At 36.4% G+C, this 21,028-nt stretch overlaps 2 protein-coding genes across 2 annotated transcripts; both read left to right on the plus strand.

Moving 5' to 3' along the window:
- The first annotated feature begins 10,699 nt into the window (after positions 1–10,699).
- Positions 10,700–11,638, plus strand: LOC123632615 (olfactory receptor 4F6-like). The gene has a single exon (XM_045543167.1). The coding sequence runs from the start codon at positions 10,700–10,702 to the stop codon at positions 11,636–11,638; it is 939 nt and encodes a 312-aa protein (XP_045399123.1).
- A 4,868-nt stretch (positions 11,639–16,506) lies between these two features.
- On the plus strand, positions 16,507–17,559 carry LOC123640727 (olfactory receptor 4F4). The gene has a single exon (XM_045555292.1). The coding sequence runs from the start codon at positions 16,558–16,560 to the stop codon at positions 17,473–17,475; it is 918 nt and encodes a 305-aa protein (XP_045411248.1). The 5' UTR covers positions 16,507–16,557; the 3' UTR covers positions 17,476–17,559.
- The last annotated feature ends 3,469 nt before the right edge of the window (positions 17,560–21,028 follow it).

A 21,028-nucleotide genomic window follows, 5' to 3' on the forward strand; every position in this document is an offset into this window, starting at 1 on the left:
TTCATTGGTTCAGAGTATCACATTAAAACACATAGTGCCAACTATGCAGAGTGACATCTCCAAATTGGAGCCTTAAAAGGCTCTTTTCTTGCAGCCTTAAAAGGCTCTTTTCATGTTCTATTAGACTGGTAGCTTCTGTTTGATACAGTATGGTACAGCACTAGTGGATGGACACTTAGTCATGTGCCCATTGTTATACTTTCTTTGCTGTAAAGTATATTCCTTTGTCCTAAGGTATGTTATGAAGGACATTAGATATTCTATTCATCTTTGGATAATTTAATGGCCAAGGCATGAGAGTCAAAGCCATAGCTGGAATACATATTTATCCCAGTAAGAACAAATTGCTGTTCTTCCCATGTGGAAAGGGTCCACTGTAAAAAGCTTGCCATCAAGTTGCCACTTGAATGCCTTGACAGATGAAACCGTTTCAAGGGTTGAGCATCCAGATATGCTTCTGAAAGGTAAAACATTCAACAGTAGCTGTAGCTAGAACTGCCTTAATTATAAGAGAACATGCTGATTAACCCATGCAAAGGCTTTATATTTGCCATTTATAACTACTTCATTCATGAGCCCATTGTGCAAGCACTGAAGTAGCTGAGCAAGGTTCTCAACTCTACTATTTAACACTGTTCTTAGAATAGACAGTAAGATAAGAAACATAAATAAGAAGCATCATGTATTTCTTCTTGCTTTTTTATGGCTAATGGAGAAATTATACCACATCTTAAGCTGACTTCTGTATAATTAATCAGTACCCATTTTAAGTGACAATCCACAGTTGTGCAGAAATTAGAAAACTGACCCACACAGAGAAACTAATTGTGAGAACAAATATCCTATACCAAATTCATTTGACAACTCCCAGAAAAGTGATAGGTTGATTGCTGTTTTTGCTTTTCTTAAACACGAAAAATGGAAAAGTTAAACCATATAGAATGCAATGGTAAAATAAGTGACATATCGGATTCAGAAACTAATCAATTTTCAATTAGGAAGGAGTTGAGGTAGGTTGTCTGTGCTATTGAATGTACATAAATCAATGGTTCCTTAAATGATTAACAATAAAGAAACAACAGTTAGAATAATAAAGAAAGCCCAGGCCGGACGCCGTGGCTGACACCTGTAATCCTAACACTCTGGGAGGCCGAGGCAGGTGGATCACTCGAAGTCAGGAGTTCGATACCAGCCTGAGCAAGAGCCAGACCCCATCTCTACTAAAAATAGAAAGAAATTATATTGACAACTAAAAATATATACAGAAAAAATTAGCTGTGCATGGTGGCACATGCCTGTAGTCCCAGCTACTCGGGAGGCTGAGGCAAGAGGATTGCTTGAGCCCAGGGGTTTGAGGTTGCTGTGAGCTAGGCTGACGCCACAGCACTCTAGCCTGGGCAACAGAGTGAGACTCTGTCTCAAAAATAAAATAAAATAAATAAAAATAAAAAAAAAAGAAAGCCCAGAAAGAGAGCTAAGCTTTGTCTTATAATAAAGATGTATTCTCAAAACATAGGTGAATAAACCCATATACTGTGAACAAATAATTAAGGTTTTGAATAAAAAACAAAAAATTAGATTTTTTATACACAGAAATTTGGATACGTACATTCTAAAATAAATTAGATGAAAATATTTTTAAATTACACCATAAAATAACTTGTAAAAATATAGACTAAATTTATATAATTGTAACCTAAAATATGCAACTTTAATCAAGGAAGCAAAAGCAGAAATCTTAAAAGAAAGATTAGATTTTACTAAATTAAATATAGATTTTCAAAAACTAAAGGCAAAAGAAAAGTTGAAATAAAATGTGTGCTTCATATATGATGTTAAATAAATATGAATAATATTATAAGTCATTATATTAATAAGCACACCATTTAACAATTTAAATGACATACATATCATATATCTGTAACTGGTAATTAAATTTATGTAACCTTAAACAAAATGTCATTGTTGACTATCATCAAATATCAAAATGATTTGCATTAGGATGTGGTGAAATGGGTATTCTCATAATAGCTTACAAAAGTGTTCATTGTTAAACCTAAGGTGTGAAACTATTAGAATTCTAGAAGAAAATGTGGGAAAAACTCTTATAGACATTGGACTAGGCAAAGAATTTATGAAGAAGACCCCAAAGGCAATCACAGCAACAACAAAAATAAATAAATAGCAACTGATTAAACTAAAAAGCTTCTGCACAGCCAAAGAAACTGTCACAAGAGCAAACAGACAACCTACAGAATAGGAAAAAATTTTCACGTGCTACACGTCCGATAAAGCGCTCATAAACTAGAATCTCTATAGAACTCAGGAAAATCAGCAAGAAAAAATCAAACAACCCTATCAAAAAGTGGGCAAAGGACATGAACAGAAACTTTTCAAAAGAAGATAGACTAATGGCTAACAAACATATGAAAAAATGCTCAACATCTCTAATCATCAGGGAAATGCAAATCAAAACCACAATGAGATATCACTTATCTCCAGTGAGAATGGTCCTTATCGAAAAGTCCCAAAACAATAAATGTTGGCGTGGATGCCGAGAGATAGGAACACTCATATACTGCCAGTGGGACTGCAAACTAGTGCAACCTCTGTGGAAAGCAATATGGAGATACCTTAAACAGATACAAGTAGACCTACCATTCAATCCAGCAATCCCATTACTGGGCATCTACCCAAAACAACAAAAGACATTCTATAAAAATGACATCTGCACTCGAATGTTTATAGCAGCACAATTCACAGTTGCAAAGATGTGGAAACAACCCAAGTGCCCATCGATACATGAGTGGATTAGTAAAATGTGGTATATGTATACCATGGAGTACCACTCAGCTATAAGAAACAATGGTGATATAGCACCTCTTGTATTTTCCTGGCTAGAGCTGGAACCCATTCTACTAAGTGAAGTATCCCAAGAATGGAAAAATAAGCACCACATGTACTCACCATCAAATTGGTTTCACTGATCATCACCTAAGAGCACATTTAGGAATAACATTCACTGGGTGTCAGGCAGATGTTGGGGGGGAGGGGATGGGTGTATACATACATAATGAGTGCGATGCGCACTGTCTAGGGGATGGACACGCTTGAAGCTCTGATTGGGGGGCGAGAGGGGCCAAGCGCAATATATGTAACCTAAACTTTTGTACCCCCATAATATGCTGAAATAAAAAAAAAGAAAATCCACCTGGGGAACATTTGAGTTTAGTAGAATATAATTATGTGATACTCTTCCGTGTATATTAAGTTATTGCTGGCCTTCTGTATGTAGGATACACCCGTCCCTCCCTGCAATTCCAGAACCAATTTGGTTTTCTTTTACTTGCCTAAAAACAAATTCTCTCATCTTTGGGGCTTTGCACTGGCTGATCATTCTGTATGAAACTTTTATCCTTCATGCTTTGCCTATTAATGTCATTCTTCAGCTCTCAGTTTCATCATTTTACCAGGGAAGCTTCCCTGGATGTGCCTGAGTCCAGAAGAGCTCCTTCCTCTATATATTACTCTAGCACTACCTATTACCACTTTTGTAACATTAATCACACTCATAATTTCTTATTCAATGTAAGTCTTCCTCATTGCATTTTAAGTTCCATGTGAGCAGGACTGTGTCTGTCATGCTCACTGCCATCACATCATAAACCTAACAAAGAGTAAAAAATTTGCAATGTGAATAATTTATTGAATTGTGCTTCAACTTTCTTCTTACATTCAATCAAAGGTCAAATTATTAAAGAACTTCTTTCTCTTTTTATTCTCTTTTCTCAATTACTTTCTTGTGCCTCCGTCTTCTCCAAGTCTCTGCGGTGAAATCCATGGATGGGTTCCTTTTGCAGGTTTAGGCTAATTCAAATCTTCAGTCAATCTCAGCTGAAGCAGCCTGTAAATTATTTATCTCAGCCCGCTCTGGTACTCCCAGGTCTCATGAACCCTACATTAAAAACCTCAGCTCCTCTCTTGTCCCAGAAGACATCTGCTGCCAAACAAACCCATGATCCATGCCCCAGGAGAGAACCCTCAAACCATAGCATGCTCTCTACCTGGCTGGCCAACTCCCTAGGACTTTGTTTCTGCCTAGATTCTCCCTCATTCATCTTAATATGCTGTTCTGCCTGGTACCTCGGTCTCCCACTTAGAACAAAGACACATCAAGACAGGAGCACCTTTTCATTGGAGAATGATTTTTAGGGCTTTGTATTGCTCACTGTATTGCAGAAGAGACCACTATGGGAGCAGCAGGAGAAATTTCCCTCTCATCTCCTAAGCACTTAAACTGTTTTACCTCATCTTATGCACACAATGATTTGTGTAGCTGACCAGGCATCCTTATTTTTTTAATATTTCTGCCCACATTATCCTCCAGTTTTTATCTTGCTTATAAATTTTTAGAATGTCACTATTTTTCAAAAATTCATATTGTATCAACCAACACTTCTCATTCTACTTCTGTTCTAAAGAAAATCACTTCCTTCATTTCTGAGCAAGAGAAAATGAAATGCAGCTCTAAACCAATACAATTTTAAACCAAGGTAGCAGCGCTGCCACTTCTCAGCCTCCATGATAACCTCAAGATTAGAGTCTCTATGTCTGCACATCAATGATGAAGCCAGGCTTCTCAGTGAGATTACCAAACTTGTCTCAGTGGCTCAACACAGATCTTTCTGAATGACTACCTCCCCTCAGGTAAACATACTCCTGTTACAAATAACTCCCTTTGGTTTTTTCGTTTTGTTTTGTTTTTTCCTTTATGTTTTCTCAAGATCCCTGAACAAATTGACTCAATAAACTGCAAGTTTTAATTGTATTCAGTCAACTCAGGAGGGATAAAGGTCAAAAGCTTTCAAGGAGACCTTCATCCCCAACACCCTAACGTTTGGGAACACAAGTAGGCATCCAGAGGTAAACAGGAGGAAGAGCCATTTATTCCCCTGTTGTCAATTATAGGCACTGTATTTACAGATCAGAGGTTCTAGATTTCTTCAAAAGTGAAGGTATGTCTGAATATATTTTCACTCCCTCAACTCAATCATTCCCAGCAATTCATACTCTAAAATTATCCACCCTAGAGATTATTTTATACTAGCCAATATAATACCTCAAAATCTTCCTCTTTCCTTTTGTTTCATCACCAGGCAGTTCTTTTGATATTTCTCTCCTGGGGAAACCCACGTGACTCAAAGATTTGGTCCCCAAGAGAAATTAAAAATGGGCTGCTTATTGGCCATCCAACAGCATCAGTGGGTCACTCTCCTGTGCAGCTAATTAGCTTCTTTCCCATGATGAAGAATCCTATATATAGCTTTGTTTTCAGGGTTACTATTTACAGAACTGAAGACTAAGCTATCTGAGTTTCTCCTTCTAAAAATGCACATTCTATGACTGAGCAGACAGGTAAGAGAGATGCTTTTAATTACAAAACTGCCCCTGTCATGATTGCTTCCTTCTTTCTATTGCTCTACACTCCCTTTCAATTTCTGCCCTTCTACAAAATATTTGTGTCCAAGATTTTCTCCTTTCTGAAATACTTTTGTCCTTTTATTGCACATCATCTCCCTTTCATTTTCAAATTTCAATCATTGCACTGTATTGTGTCTTATAAAACTTCCCTTTGATATTTTTAATTTGTCTCCTCAGTGTGAAGATTTTTTAAGATTCAGGTGTTTCTGACTTTTGTGCTCTCTAATTTAATGCAGACTTCATTTTCCACTGTGCAAAACAGACATCTGGTCTCAGCTAGTCCTACCCTATTTGAAAATGAGATTCTGGTGTAAAACTAGAGAAAGTAAATCTCAAGCTTTGACCTCTAATATTCTGGTGCGATTCATTCTCTTTTTGTATTACTTTCCTCCACATTTGAAGGCTCTAACCAGTGCCCAGGCTGAGGGGCTGTGCTCAAATTCAAAATGATTCTAGCCCCATGCCAGGGAGTGGTATAGAGGAGCTGACAGCTATGAGTTCCGAAATGGAACTGTTTGAAGACTGGCCAGTTTGTTTGAAGAAATGAGAAAGGGAATTGGGAAAAGAAATGTCCCATGAAAAAGAAGAAATAGTCATTTAGGAAGGGAAGGCTAATTTTACTTTAAAACAAATAAGAAGAACTCAAGGAATAAGAGAGTCCTTCCAATAGGTTAGAGCGATCCTATCAAACAAAAATACTTCTAGCTTGTTTATGGCTGTTTCTACTAACAGGTGTAGAGCACTGTTTTTTTTTTTTTTTTTATTTCAGCTCATCATGGGGGTACATAAGTTCAGGTCATATACATTGTCCATGTCCTGCCCATCCCCCCGAGTCAGAGTCCCAAGCGCGTCCGTTCTCATTCTCCAGACAGTGCGCCTGGCACTCATCATGTAGTCATACCTCCATCCCCTCCCCGCCCCCCCACCTCCCTGGGTCTGCACCTTCAAGCACTGTTGAGGAAGACCAATGGACTGGATTTTGGGGGTCTGACTTCTGACTCTGGCTCTGGGAATGTGTTGCTATGAGCACTCTGGATGCCATTAACCTCACTGGGTTGTTTCTCTACTTGCAGAATGATCGTACTGGATGAATTAATTTCAAAGTTCTTTCCTGCTTCAATACAAAACTATAATTCTGATAATCCTTTTTGTTCAATACTTGTCTACATATCCTGTTTATAAATGTGTCTCCCCAGACCCTGAATGACTGAAAAATTTTAAATCACCGGTAGGAAAGATGACAAATTTTATGGGGACTTGGCTTCTGAAGAATTCCCAGGAGCTTCACGAAGTTATCAGTGTTTCCTAAGAAGGCAGAGAAGCCAAACACGTGGTCTTTTTCTCCAAATGATCTCTCAATGCATCAAGATTTCTTCAATACTAATACACCATAATTTCAGATATTCCTAATAGAATGGGTGGGACCTTCTTCACGTATTTAAATACTCCTTTTTATATGACTGGGTTATCAGGAAGTACAAGATTGTGGAGAAGTATTATTAAACACAATTTTCCTATTTATTTGTGAGACTACTATTTTGTTTCTGATATGAACAATTACTACCCATTTTTAGAAAATTCATCCATCAAATATTTCTTAAGCTTTTTCTATGTGCCAGCCACTCTTTTACGGTATTTGTAGTAATATGGCATTGGAAAAAGCAAAATTGTTCCCTGCACTCACGAACTTTAATTTTATACTTATGAAGAACTATAAATATTAGAACTAGGGTAAATAAAATGTTGCCTGGGGGCCAAAGGCATATTTTTATCAGTTACTTCCTAATTTTTTAGGAGATGACTCACCTATCAGCTGAACCACCACCAGTGGTGTTCAACTACCCACTGCATCCCACCATTCCTCACTGTCCCATCTGTTCACTCATATGCTTAAACTCTTAATTTTCTTTATATCAGTGACTATTTTTGCTACAGCTTTTCTATTACTTTTTAGTTTTCTGGTTACAATATATACAAACAGTGTGTGAAAACTCAAGCAAAGTTCATTCTCTCAGGTATTCATAATGTATCAATGTGTATTGATTGCTTTAAAGCATGACAGGTAACCTAAGCAAAGGTGTACAATGTTCCACCAATGCTTTCTCTGATCATCATTTTATCTTCCTTGTTTCTCCTTTAGGATTCTTCCTTATTCTTCCTCGTCCCTCCTTTTTTCTCTAACTCTCTTTCCAATTCATCTTCATTCTTCTTTTTTCTTCAGCTGTTCTTTACTGCCTGTTCTTTAACCATGATTTAGACTCTGCCTCCACACATTGATTGCATTCATAGTTCCATATTTTGCTTGTGATTGTTCCAATTTAGAATGATTAAAGGTCATGAATAGATAAAATTACATGTTATAATGGAATTTTTGAGTCTTTAGACTAATAAGATCATGTAGTTTGGGATTTCCCTTTTTGAAAAACTTAATTCTCACTCATACTCCAAGAAAAACACCATTTAAGCAGTAATAACCTAATAGTAATAGGAGTTTCCAAATCTGACAAAGTAATTCAGAAATTTTAATTGCTTTTAATTGTTTTAAAATTGCTCTTATTAAGATGAAATTCCACTTTCATGATGAGAGTGCTAGAGTGCTTGGTTTGTATATTGTATCTTAGTTTAACAGGATAAAACATTTTATCTTAAGCAGTCAACATGATTCTTCAGCTTCAACTTTATTTCTTCATAAATAAAAATTTATGAATTGGATGCTGAGCTTAGTAAGTCACCAAACACCTTCTGCTCAGCAAAGTAAAGGTCACTGCCATGAAAACCCCCAGGGATGATCTTATTAACTGTATAATGCTTCCCAGATTAAGTTCCCACCTCCCAAATCCTTTGTCCTTACACCTCTGTGACCTGGATATCTAAATATGTGTGAGAAGTCTAGGAATAGTAGTATGAATGAATTGAAAGTGTTAAAAGATAGAAAAAAATATGCAGATAGAAAAAAATATGCTCCTTGACTTATGGAGTTATGTCCTAATAAACCCATCATAACTTAAAAACATCATAAGCTGAAAATGCATTTAATACACCTAACCTACCAAACATAATAGCTTAGTCTAGCCTACCTTAAATATGCTCAGAACACTTACATTAGCCTATAGTTGGGCAAAATCACCTAACACAAAGCCTATTTTATAATAAAGTGTTAAATATCTCATGTAATGTACTGAATACTGTACAGTTTCTACTGAATGTGTATTGCTTTCTCACCATTGTAAAGTCAAAAATATATAAGTCAAGACATCACAAGTCAGGGACTGTCTGTATATAATTCATTGAGAAAATACTAGAAAGAGTATTTAGGAGAACATGTAGGTGGGAGAAAGTAGGAAACAATGCAGAAATTGATTGAGAGGCAAAAAAAATAATTGCATATTGTGGAAATGGAAAAGGATTAAAACCTATGTGTCTCCATCTACTATATTCTTCCCAAAGAATTTTATATTCTTCTTATCCGTTGTACCTTATTACCTCTATTTCTTTGACCATTTATGGTGCATTGCTTCATATTCCCACTGAAACATTACTAACTTTATTCACTCTGAACTTGATAAGGGCACCAGAAAATCTGTTTTCCTTATAGTTATTTCATTATGACTAGATTCATTTAGCCTGGCCAACCCCGGCCAAACTAAAGCAAAAGAGATGCCTTGCACACTGCCTGGATGGAATATCCTAAGAAGTTTCAATTTTATGATACTTTTATACAAAGTCCAAGAAGTTTCATCAGGACACTTTATATATTTAACTATATCTCCCTGAGAATCTCTTCTATGAAAAAAAATTCTATTAGTTTATGAAAACGGCTGATTGGATGAGGGAAGTAGTAGAGTTCTTTATTCAGTTGGTTTGTCCTCTTATAATTATGAGTCAGTTCTGGTTTTCAAACATTCTTCCTTCAATTTTCTGTGCCATTCAATGTTTTATCAAAAAACCTAATATAAATATGTGTACTGAAAGATATCTCAAAATCTAAAAGGAGAGCTTTGGAGCTTTTAAAAGCACACACACGAAAAGCAACTATGCAATTTGTTTACCTTTATTACATTTAATATTCTAAGAAAAGTATTTCTAATGCTATTATAAGCCCTTCCATCAATATTTATTACTGTATTACAGTTAATTATGTACATACCTTATAATATACTTAAACCTAATGTTTGGTATTTAAATTATTTTAAGGTTTTACCACTGTCAATAAAGTATGATGAACATTTTTGTGCTGAAAACTGCACAAACAGAATTCCAGAAAGAGTATTATTGCACCAAAAGGTATGAATTCAAAATTCTTAATACATGATTTCAAAATGTTTTCTTTAAGGTTTAAATCAGTCTCTATTTCCTCCAGCAATGTATGAAAGTGCCTATTTCACTAAGCCTTTGCCAATACTGTTAATAATAATGTAAAACTTTTTTCTAATTTAATAGGAAAATAATAGTATTACATTTTGTCATATTTCTTTAATTTCTAAAACACACACAAACGTATATATTCACACACACACACATATATATAGCCTAAATTTCTTAATTCTCCCTTCATATTATTTGTTCATTTATTTATTAGGGCTTGGAGGTTTTATTGAATGGTTTGAACTCTTTCATATGTTATGAAAATATCAACTTTTTGTCTCTCTACAGCATTCAAATTCAAGTATGAGTCATGTGTTAGTTGGAGGCAGATTGTTTGAAGCACCTTCAGATGTGTCTTAACTGTTATTATGCATTCATGTTCTCATTTCTAATTTTTATTTAATTTTTTTACCTTTGATTACATTTTTAAAGGTCATCTATTTTTTATTCTTTTGAAACTCATTTTATATGTTTGCATACAATCTTCCAATTTTATGCCTTTTCACATTTCTTTATTTTTTAACCTTTATTCTTTTTTGCCTGAAATTTCTTGCATTTATTTTATGTATTCTTTTCTAACTTCTTAAGTTGCTACTAAGTTCACGTATTTGAGCAAATGAGAGCATTTAAAGCAATACATTGCCTGAGTGCAGCTCTGTCCATACTACATTAATCTTTCATACACTGGATTCCCATTTTTTGAAAATAGTCTACTATCAGTTAAATGAGAGGTTTGTTAATATAATCCATTTTAACTTGTTAACATTTAACACATTATTTTCAGTGCCTCTAAGTTGATTCCTTCCTTCTTTTCTTGCAGGTCACTTCAGAGTCTTCCCTTCCTTCTGAGTCAATGGGCCACGTAAATGACTCTGTGGTAACTGAATTTGTATTACTGGGACTTGCACACTCCCTGGGAACGCAGTTTTTCCTTTTTCTCCTCTTTTCTTTATTCTATCTGGGAATTATTCTTGGAAACCTCTTCATTGTATTCACAGTGATTTTTGATCCTCGCTTACACTCCCCCATGTATTTTCTGCTGGCCAACCTATCACTCATTGACTTGGGCCTTTCATCTACCACAGTTCCTAGGATGATCTCTGATCTTTTCACTGATTGTAAAGTCATTTCCTTCCACAATTGCATGATACAAATGTTCTTTATCCATGTTATGGGAGGAGTTGAGATGGCGCTGCTCATAGCCATGGCATATGACCGGTACACGGCAATCTGCAAGCCTCTCCACTATCTAACTATTATGAATTCCAAAATGTGCGTGTTCTTGGTAATAGCTGCTTGGGTCATTGGGGTGATTCATGCTGTGTCTCAGTTTGTTTTTGTTATAAATTTACCCTTCTGTGGCCCTAATACTGTGGAGAGCTTTTATTGTGATTTTCCTCGGGTTATTAAACTTGCATGCATGGACACTTACAGACTAGAATTTGTAGTCACTGCCAACAGTGGCTTCATATCTATGGGCACCTTCCTTTTCTTAATTGTGTCATATATCTTTATTCTGCTCACTGTCCGACAACATTCTTCAAATGATTTATCCAAAGCATTTTTCACATTGTCAGCTCACATCACTGTAGTGGTTTTGTTTTTCGCTCCATGCATGTTTCTCTATGTGTGGCCTTTCCCTGCTAAGTCATTGGATAAGTTTTTTGCCATTGTGGATTTTGTTGTCACCCCTGTCTTAAATCCTGCCATCTATACTTTAAGGAACAAAGATATGAAGGTGGCAATGAGAAGGCTGAGTAGACAGGTTGTAAGTTCTAGGGAGATAACCTAACAGATTTCCTTGATAAGAGCACAGGATGAATGTCACGAACCATCAAGACCCCCATGGTCACCATAAACACTAAAGAATGTGTACATTTTTATTATTGCCTTAAAAACTGAGAAATCTTCAGAAAATGCAGTATTGAATCTAAGAATTTTATTTCAGATGAAGTTGCAGCAATTTTTGTTAATCATAAACAATAAAGTGTTATATATTTCTATCTAACCTGCATACCAAATTATAGTTACCAACTATATCTACATTCACTTATAATGTGGTTTATTTTATATCTATGTATGAATACATATGCATATATATAATTTATCTCTATCAGTTCTTTATAATAGACATCACTGGAAATTAATAAATATTTCTTATGGAAATTACGTGGATCCAATGGATAAAATATGGGTTTATATAAACCAGCAGATTTAAAATCAAGGAAGAAACAATCCTCATTTTAAGTGTACTTAAAGTTAGATAAATAGGAAAATAGACACTATGTTACAACTCTATTTTTGTTTTCAGTTTGATTGTCAATATATTTTGTACAACGTTATTTTAGAAATTGACTCTAGCACTTTGTATTATGCAAAATTTATCTATGTTCCACTTTTTTAACAACACAACGCTATTTCCTTTGCAGCTTTCCTCCAACATTTCTTGATTCACTCTAACAAAGCATCTATAGTTCTAAAACTATTTGAAGGGACTTATTTCCTAAAGGAGGGTACCCCACTGAGATCTCAAAAGCTTATTTAATGTGCCTGCTCTTAAGCTAAGGTGTTTAGGACAAAGAAGGTGATTGACATCTTTCTGATAAAACCTGGAAAACCCAGTGGTCAAAGAACAAAACTGAGACATCATTTGGATGTATTTCAAGAAATATTGATTGTGGTAAATCAGCTCATTTTTAACTACTGCATGGTAATTGAAGCTACAAAATAAAATGACATTATAAGACATGATACTTGACATATTTTTTATTATTGGTTAAAGTATTTTTCCTATATTTTCTCCACAAACTGTTCATCAAACTTCTAAGCTATCCTCTTTTTTATAAAATCTAAGTATTATTTACTATCTTATTAACCTATTTGGATTTTAATTTTACAACTTTATCTTATTTGTTTTACTATAATTCTTTTAAAATCACCTTTAGACTCAGTGAGACACTAAAAATATCTAAATGGGCCAAGAAACTGCGGCAATATTCATTAACTCAAGAAGATTCTGTGTGTTTCCTCTAAATAGCCAAGGGAAAACATGGGAGACTATAATAGTTAGTACTCAAAGCTCGGGCTGACTATTCCCAGATCTCTTCACCTAGTCACTTTCATAAAGGGCTCTTAATTAACCAAGTGGTTTACCAAGGAGAACAACTCACATAAATATTGTTCTCTTGAAAATTTTATGCTTTGAGAGAGTACAAATAAAAAGGAAATCTGTACTCCTCTGTCTCTGCATAGCTGTAATCTCTTCCAGTTATGAAGAAGGTAGGTGGAATGATGAAACTAAAATATATTCGTAGAACTAACCAAACTGTAGCACTTCATTGACAATGAGATGCTTCTACTGCTAGGAATCCATTCAGAAGAATTCAATTATGTGTTTATCTTCAGGGCAAATGGACGGATCCTATAGAGTTGGCTTAAATACTCAGAAGAATTAATATTAATAATGCTTGTAAGGATAACCCTTGTTAACGAGTTACACTGGCAACAATTGTCAAATCCTTTGCCCGACTCTTCTGGGTTAATTTATTCTTTCCTCTTTATTTAGTGGTCTTTTTCCCCATCTTTCCCCAAATGCATTGCTTTCTTGCCCACCTTTTCCCCTCCTTTTTGTAATCCAATGAAACCTGGTTTTGAATATTTCTTTCACATAAAAGTCCAAACCATATTTTTAGAATTGTGGAAGTTTTGAGAGTTTTTGACGGAGTGAACTCATTTTTTAAAAAACAGAAAAACTGAGACCCACAGACTTTTTGAGTGACATGCCCAAGATCACATAGTGAATTTGTGCTAGAACCCAAGTTCCTGACTTCCACCTCAGTGAGACTACAGAGACAAGGGTATTTTTCTTTAAAGAGGGGTAAAAGGTGTTTAAGGAAAGCATATAAAATTCTGATGGTTGAATTCCAAGCTTACACTAGGGCATGGGGAAGGATTTTCTTTTTCAATTGTGGCTGGCTCTGCATGGTTGCTACAAGTGTGTAAGATTCTGGAGAACTCCTTTAATAAACCTAAACTTAATGTTCAACCTAGAATCAATAACAATTCTTCTAAAACTTATTGAAGAATTTTAAAGAGTTAGAAAAGAGCTTTGAAAGGACTGTGGTGGTGAAGAATTCCCTGTAGCTGAGGATCCTATATTACCACTCTCCCCTCAGCAGTATAAACTCAGGATATGAGATGTCTTAATTAAGTGAGCAAGAAATTCCTTTTGCTGAAGTGTAGCATTCCTAAATTCTTACTTGCTACCTTGATAGAAAGTCTTTTTGCTACAGATGAGAATAACCCTTGGGTTAATCATCATTCTTGATACATTTCCTATGGAGATGTAACTTCAAGTTTGTCCTTGTCTATCAGTGAAATGAAATGGTTTTATAACACGAAATATCTAAGGTCTATTCTATTACATACTTTGATTCTAAAGAAACATCTCAGCCAGTCATATCAGAAATTATCTCACAATAATAATCCTATCCTCTGAATTTTTAATGATTAGTATCATTATATTTATAGCTGATTAAGCAGAAGGGAATTAAAGTGAGTGTTCATGGCTTATTTCACTATTACACTTCTCTTTATTCTTGGAAAGAAATTTAGAACCACTAAATTTTTACAGGATTTTGAAAACAGTAATGTGGTGTTTAGGGTGAGTAGGCCTAAGGAATGAGGTTCAAGGTAATGAAGAGAAAAGTATAATTTCCAAGGGCTATGGAATAACTACAATTAAGAAAATGTCAAAACAGGCCGGGTGCGGTGGCTCATGCCTGTAATCCTAGCACTTTGGGAGGCCGAGGCGGGAGGATCGCTTGAGGTCAGGAGTTTGAGACCAGCCTGAGCAAGAGCAAGACCCTGTCTCTACTAAAAATAGAAAGATATAGAAAAAATTAGCCAGACATGGTGGCACATGTCTATAATCCCACCTATGTGGGAGGCTGAGGCAGTAGGATCCCTTAAGCCCAGGAGTTGGAGGTTGCTGTGAGCTAGGCTGACGCCACGGCACTCTAGCCCGGGCAGAGGCGAGACTCTGTCTCAGAAAACAAAAAAAAAGATTATAAGAAAATATCAAAACAAATAATATTCTTCAAAAAAATTTGGCAAGTATAACTCTGTATACCTTCATGTCTCCCATGGGACATTATCCATCAATTTCCACTTCTCTCTTTTACATCTTAACTTTCCCTTAACTCTTACACCTAATCCACTAAGTATTCTCATGGCTATGCTTCACCTTCAAAATACCTTTCATGTGCTACTTCACTTCACTGTAAAACTTTTTGAAACAGTAGTTATTGTCTCCTCAATGCACCATTGAAATGACTCTCTCCACTCATGTCCAACAGTTACTGTTCAATCTCTCTCCTAACTACTAGCAACCAACAACTATGTTCCACAAATACCTCCACATGTCTAAACAATTATCACAATTCTTTACCTCCTTCCTAATTTATTCCTGCTCCTAAAAGTGATCTGTGCATTACATATTTTATGCTAGCACTTGTTATAATTATTATCAAAGTTAAAGCCATCAAATGCTAATTACTCAGAATAAAAACATTGTAATATTTTTTAATCTTCCACACCTTGCTGATAAATTTTCTGTTATTACTACCTTAATGATGGCTACTATATATTGACCACATACTATGTGCTAAAAAATTTTTATACATGGTTACATCCAATCCTCACAGCACTCCTATGAAGTGGTACAATTATCACTCATCTTTTCCAGATGTGGCCATAAGATTCAAGCCATTTAAGTGACTTGTCCATGGTCATCCAGCTACATAGTGAACCCAGGGTTTGAACCTAGGCTTCCTGGCACACAAGCTCACATCTTAACCACTATAATGTGTTGTTTGATGGTCCCTCACAAATCTTCACTCACCCCTTTCCTGTTCACACAACCACAACTTTCAGTCATTACCTATTGTTGAGCTTAAAACAATCACTTGGCTTTATTTCCACACTCCCCTCTTCTAATTCACATTGTGGCCAGAGTTAATTTATTAACCAATTGTTTATAATTCCTCAATAGGTCTTTATTGTGTCAATAATAAAACAAATCACTTACAAGCCATTCCAGAATCCCTTTCCAATTTTAACCCCTATTAACTCCTTCACACTTTCTCTCGTGTAAAGTTTGTTGGGTTTTTCTCACTCTACCTTTGAATTCCCATTCTTTTATCCTCTCTCACTTTTTCAATCTTATATTTCTGAAGTTTAATTTCTTATTCTTTTCATTTTTAATCTTTCATTTTGGCACATCTCTTTTTCTCCTAATGTTAATATCACCAAATGACATAAGACACATGCTACAGAATATAAACCGTCTTGAAGTTCATAGAAAAAGGAGATTAAATATAGGATTATAGTATAGACTTAATCTGGCAGACAGGATAGCATTTGATTAGGAATAAGCCTAACATGAGTGGAGACACTGAGAAGACTGGGGTAACTGAACTATAAAGCATAGCCAAGAAAGTAGTGTGGGATGAAATTACGAGTTCAGGTTGTTGAATTCTGAAAGCCTTTATGTAATGAACCATAGAAAGTCATTATTAGAGTGAGAAGAATGTTACAAAATGAGGCTTCGAATTTGAATATAATAATTCTGATTTCCTTCTCATTCTCTTCTCCAAGGCAACTGCAGAGACTATTTCCTGGAATGAATCATTGAGTAAAACATATCACTCTATGGTGTCTGAGTTCATTTTACTGGGACTCTCAGATTCTTGGGAACTCCAGATTTTCCTATTTGTGTTGTTTTGTGTGTTCTATGGCGGAATTGTGTTTGGAAACCTTCTCATTGTCATAACAGTGATTTCCGACTCCCACCTTCACTCCCCCATGTACTTCCTGCTAGCCAACCTGTCACTCATTGATCTCTGTCTGTCTTCAGTCACAGCCCCCAAGATGATTACTGACTTCTTCAGTCAACGCAAAGTCATCTCTTTCAAGGGCTGCCTTGCTCAGATATTTTTCCTTCACTTTTTTGGTGGAAGTGAGTTAGTGATCCTCATAGCCATGGCTTTTGACAGATATGTAGCAATCTGTAAACCCCTACGCTACACTACAATTATGCGAGGCAACGTATGTGTTGGCATTGCGGCTGCTGCATGGGGAACTGGCTTCCTCCACTCAGTAAGCCAGTTGGCCTTTGCAGTGCACTTACCCTTCTGTGGCCCCAATGAGGTTGACAGCTTTTATTGTGACCTTCCTAGGGTAATCAGACTCACCTGTACAGACACCTACAGGCTAGAAATCATGATCATTGCTAACAGTGGTGTGCTCACTGTGTGCTCTTTTGTTCTCCTAATCATCTCCTACACTATTATCCTAATGACCATCCAGTATCACCCTTCAGGTAGGTCGTCCAAGGCTCTGTCCACTTTGACTGCTCACATCACAGTGGTTCTTTTGTTCTTTGGACCATGTATCTTTATTTATGCCTGGCCATTCCCCATCAAGTCATTAGATAAATTTCTTGCTGTGTTTTATTCTGTGGTCACCCCTCTCTTGAACCCAATTATATACACACTGAGGAACAAAGACATGAAAACTGCAATGAGATGGCTGAGACAATGGGATGTGAATTCTGGTGTAAAGTCTTAGATCTTATATAACTATGAGATTAATCTGAGATAGTGACATATAGTGAAGTTCATAAACTAGTAAAGCTCATGAAAACTGTACCTTCCATTCTCATATAACTTAGTAAGTGTCAAAGAGCTTTCACATATACTGCCTCACTTTGTCTTTCAACAATGTTATATGTTACGCTTTTGGATATGGATGCAAAGTTAATGCCATGCTTTCAAAATATTACCTCACTTCTCAGAACAATGAAAGGCATAAATATGTTAGTACTTGTCTACATCTGTGCCTTCTTGGGTGATCTTGTGTTTAAAAGAAGAAATAAGTTTCTACTAGCTGGCTTATAAAATTTTTTAAAATTTTATTTGGCTCCACCAACAGTGTGTAAGTGTTCCTATCTCTCCACATCCACGCCAGCATTTGTTGTTTGGGGAATTTTTGATAAAAGCCATTCTTGCTGGAGTTAGATGATATCTCATTGGGTTTTCATTTGCTTTTCCCTAATGATTAGAGATGTTGAACACCTTTTTATGTTTGCTGGCCATTATTCTCTCTTCTTTTGAAAAATTTCAGTTCATGTCCTTTGCCCACTTTTTGTTTGATTTTTTTCTTCTTAATTTTCTTAAGTTCTATATAGATTCTTGTTATCAGCCCTTTAACAGATGTGTAACATGCAAATATTTTCTCCCATTCTGTAGGTTGTCTATTTGCTGTAATCATAGTTTCCTTGGAAGTGCAGAAGCTGTTTAATTTGATCAGGTCCCATTTATTTATTTTTGTTGCTGCTGTAATTGCTCTGGGGGGTCTTCTTCATAAATTCTTTGCCTAGGCCTATGTCTATAATAGTTTTTGGAGATATCTGAAAGAGGTAAAAATAGAAATACCATTTGATCCAGCAATACCACTACTAGGCATCTACCCAAAGGAAAAAAAAAGACATTGTATAACAAAGACATCTGCACTCAAATGTTTATGGCAGCACAATTTACAACTGCAAAGATGTGGAAACAACCCAAGTGCCCATCAATACATGAGTGGATTAATAAAATGTAGTATATGTATAACATGGAATATTATTTAACTACGAAAAACAATGGTGGACTAGCACCTCTTATATTCTCCTGGATAGACCTTGAGCCTATCCTTTGAAGTGAGGTATCACAAGAATGGAAAAACAAGCACCACATGTTCTTGCCATCGACCTGGTACTAACACATCAACACTAAGGTGCTCACATGGAAGTAATATTCATTGGTTGCCAGTCAGGTGGGAGGCAGGTGGTGGGGGTGGTTAAACTCACAACTAATGGATGTGGAGCGCACTGTATGGGAGAAGGGCATGCTTATACCCTGGCTTGGGTGAGGCAAAGGCATTATATGTAACCAAAATGTTCATACTCCCATAATATTCTGAAGTTTAAAAATTAAAAAAAAAAATGCTTTTCTAATACAGCCTGTATGAAATATTTTTAAATAAAATCTTATCCTTTTTACACATTAAAAAAAAATTTATTTGGGATAGAAAGATGGCAGAGTGGTGGTGACCTCCTGGATTCGTGCTCCTGGAGAGGAAGGCATGGATCTCAGTCTGCCACAACACTAGAGGATTGCTCCCCTACAAGAACAGCAGTGTGAATCCATGGAGAATCAGCGTGGGACACAGAGAGCAAGAAAAGACTGAGGTGAACGGGAAATCAGATCGTGAAAATCTGGAGAGTGCAGGACGGACAATAGAGAGGGGAGTGTGGGACGGCTATACCCGCCTCACCAGTGAGTGAGGTGTATTCAGCCCCACAGGAAAGCGGCCTGTTTCCCCACTGACCTCCACACCCACTCAATTAGGGATCTGCCTGAAGCTGGTGCAGAATCACCACAGGAGACGTGGGGCTCTGTGGAGAGAGGAGACAACAGCGGGAGGCATTTTGGACCCCAGAGCTCTGTGGGCAGACTGCAAAGGGTGGGAGAGAGTTTGCGCTAGGCTGCAGTGAAAGACACCTGGGACTGTAAACTAGTGCAACCCCCTAGGGAAAACAATATGGAGATACGTTAAACAGATTCAAGTAGACCTACCATTCGATCCAGCAATCCCATTATTGGGCATCTACCCAGAAGAACAAAGTCATTCTATAAAAAAGACACCTGCACCCGAATGTTTATAGCAGCACAATTCACAATTGCAAAGATGTGGAAACAACCCAAATGCCCATCAATTCACAAATGGATTAGTAAATTGTGGTATATGTATACTATGGAGTATTACTCAGCTATAAGAAATAACGGTGATATGACATCTCTTTGGTTCTCCTGGAGAGAGTTGGAACCCATTATGTTAAGTGAAGTATCCCAAGAATGGAAAAACAAGCATCACGTGTACTCACCAGAAAATTGGTTTCCCTGATCATCACCTAAATGCACATTGGGGAATGATACCAACTGGATATCAGACTGAGGCGGGGGGTGGGGGGAGGGGATGGGTGTATGCCTACATGATGAGTGCATTGCGCACCGTCTGGGGAATGGTCATGCTTGAAGGTGCTGACTCGGGGAGGTGGGGGGTGGGGGGAGGGGATGGAGGTATGACTACATGGTGAGTGCCAGGCGCACTCTCTGGGGAACGTACACGCTTGAGGCTCTGACTCAGGGGGATGGGCGGGACATGGGCAATATATATAACCTGAGCTTTTGTACCCCCATAATAAGCTGAAATAAAAAAAATTTATTTGGCTCATTTTCTTTAAAAACTTCAAGAAAAAAAAACTGCCACATGCCTAACTCAAAAATATATTTAGTGATAGGGTGATATATATGTCTACTTTTAAGAAGTTTAAAAAATAAACTCTTCTCATTGCAATGGTGTATGATTCATCTCCTACCACCATAGCAACCCATAACCCATGAGTGCATTACTAGGAGTGATAGAAAGAATAAATCTGCCAATGTGAAATTTGCTGTAGGCACTTGACATCCTGTGGTATATGAAAACTCCCCATAAGCAGTAAAAAGAATTTATATTCATCCACTCTTCTTGGCACAAGGTGTATCTCTTGGATCTATGTCATTTTCCGCAGTTTACTTTTAAATGCACAGGCTTTACAGTGAAAAAAAAAAAAACGTTAGGTTTAACTCTATTTACTCCCTATTAATTATAATTGTGGGTACATTACTTAAATTTCATAAGTTTTAGTTTCCATATTTGTAAAATGGAGATAATAACACTTATTACATATGGTTATTATGAGGGATAATGAGGCAATAGATATAAATCAGATAGTACAACTTGTGACATATCCAGCACCCAATAAATATTAAGTACTATTATAATTATTATATAAATCCTATATATTAACAAAGCCAAAAGTTCTCAACCTTTATTTTTTTCCCAACATGCTTGTGGGTAGGACACATTCTATCTTAACACATGCTCATTTTGGGGCATTGTAGAAGATTAAATATTCTAAGGGGGAAAAAATGTAGTTTGTGAAAGTGTGGCTTCAATTAATAGATAAGGAGAGTCGGATGATAAGAGGTCTAAAATAATGTTTACTCCAGGAAAAATAAAATACAAAATATGA

The sequence above is a fragment of the Lemur catta genome, chromosome 1 (genome assembly GCF_020740605.2).
Source record: "Lemur catta isolate mLemCat1 chromosome 1, mLemCat1.pri, whole genome shotgun sequence".
NCBI lineage: Eukaryota > Metazoa > Chordata > Mammalia > Primates > Lemuridae > Lemur > Lemur catta.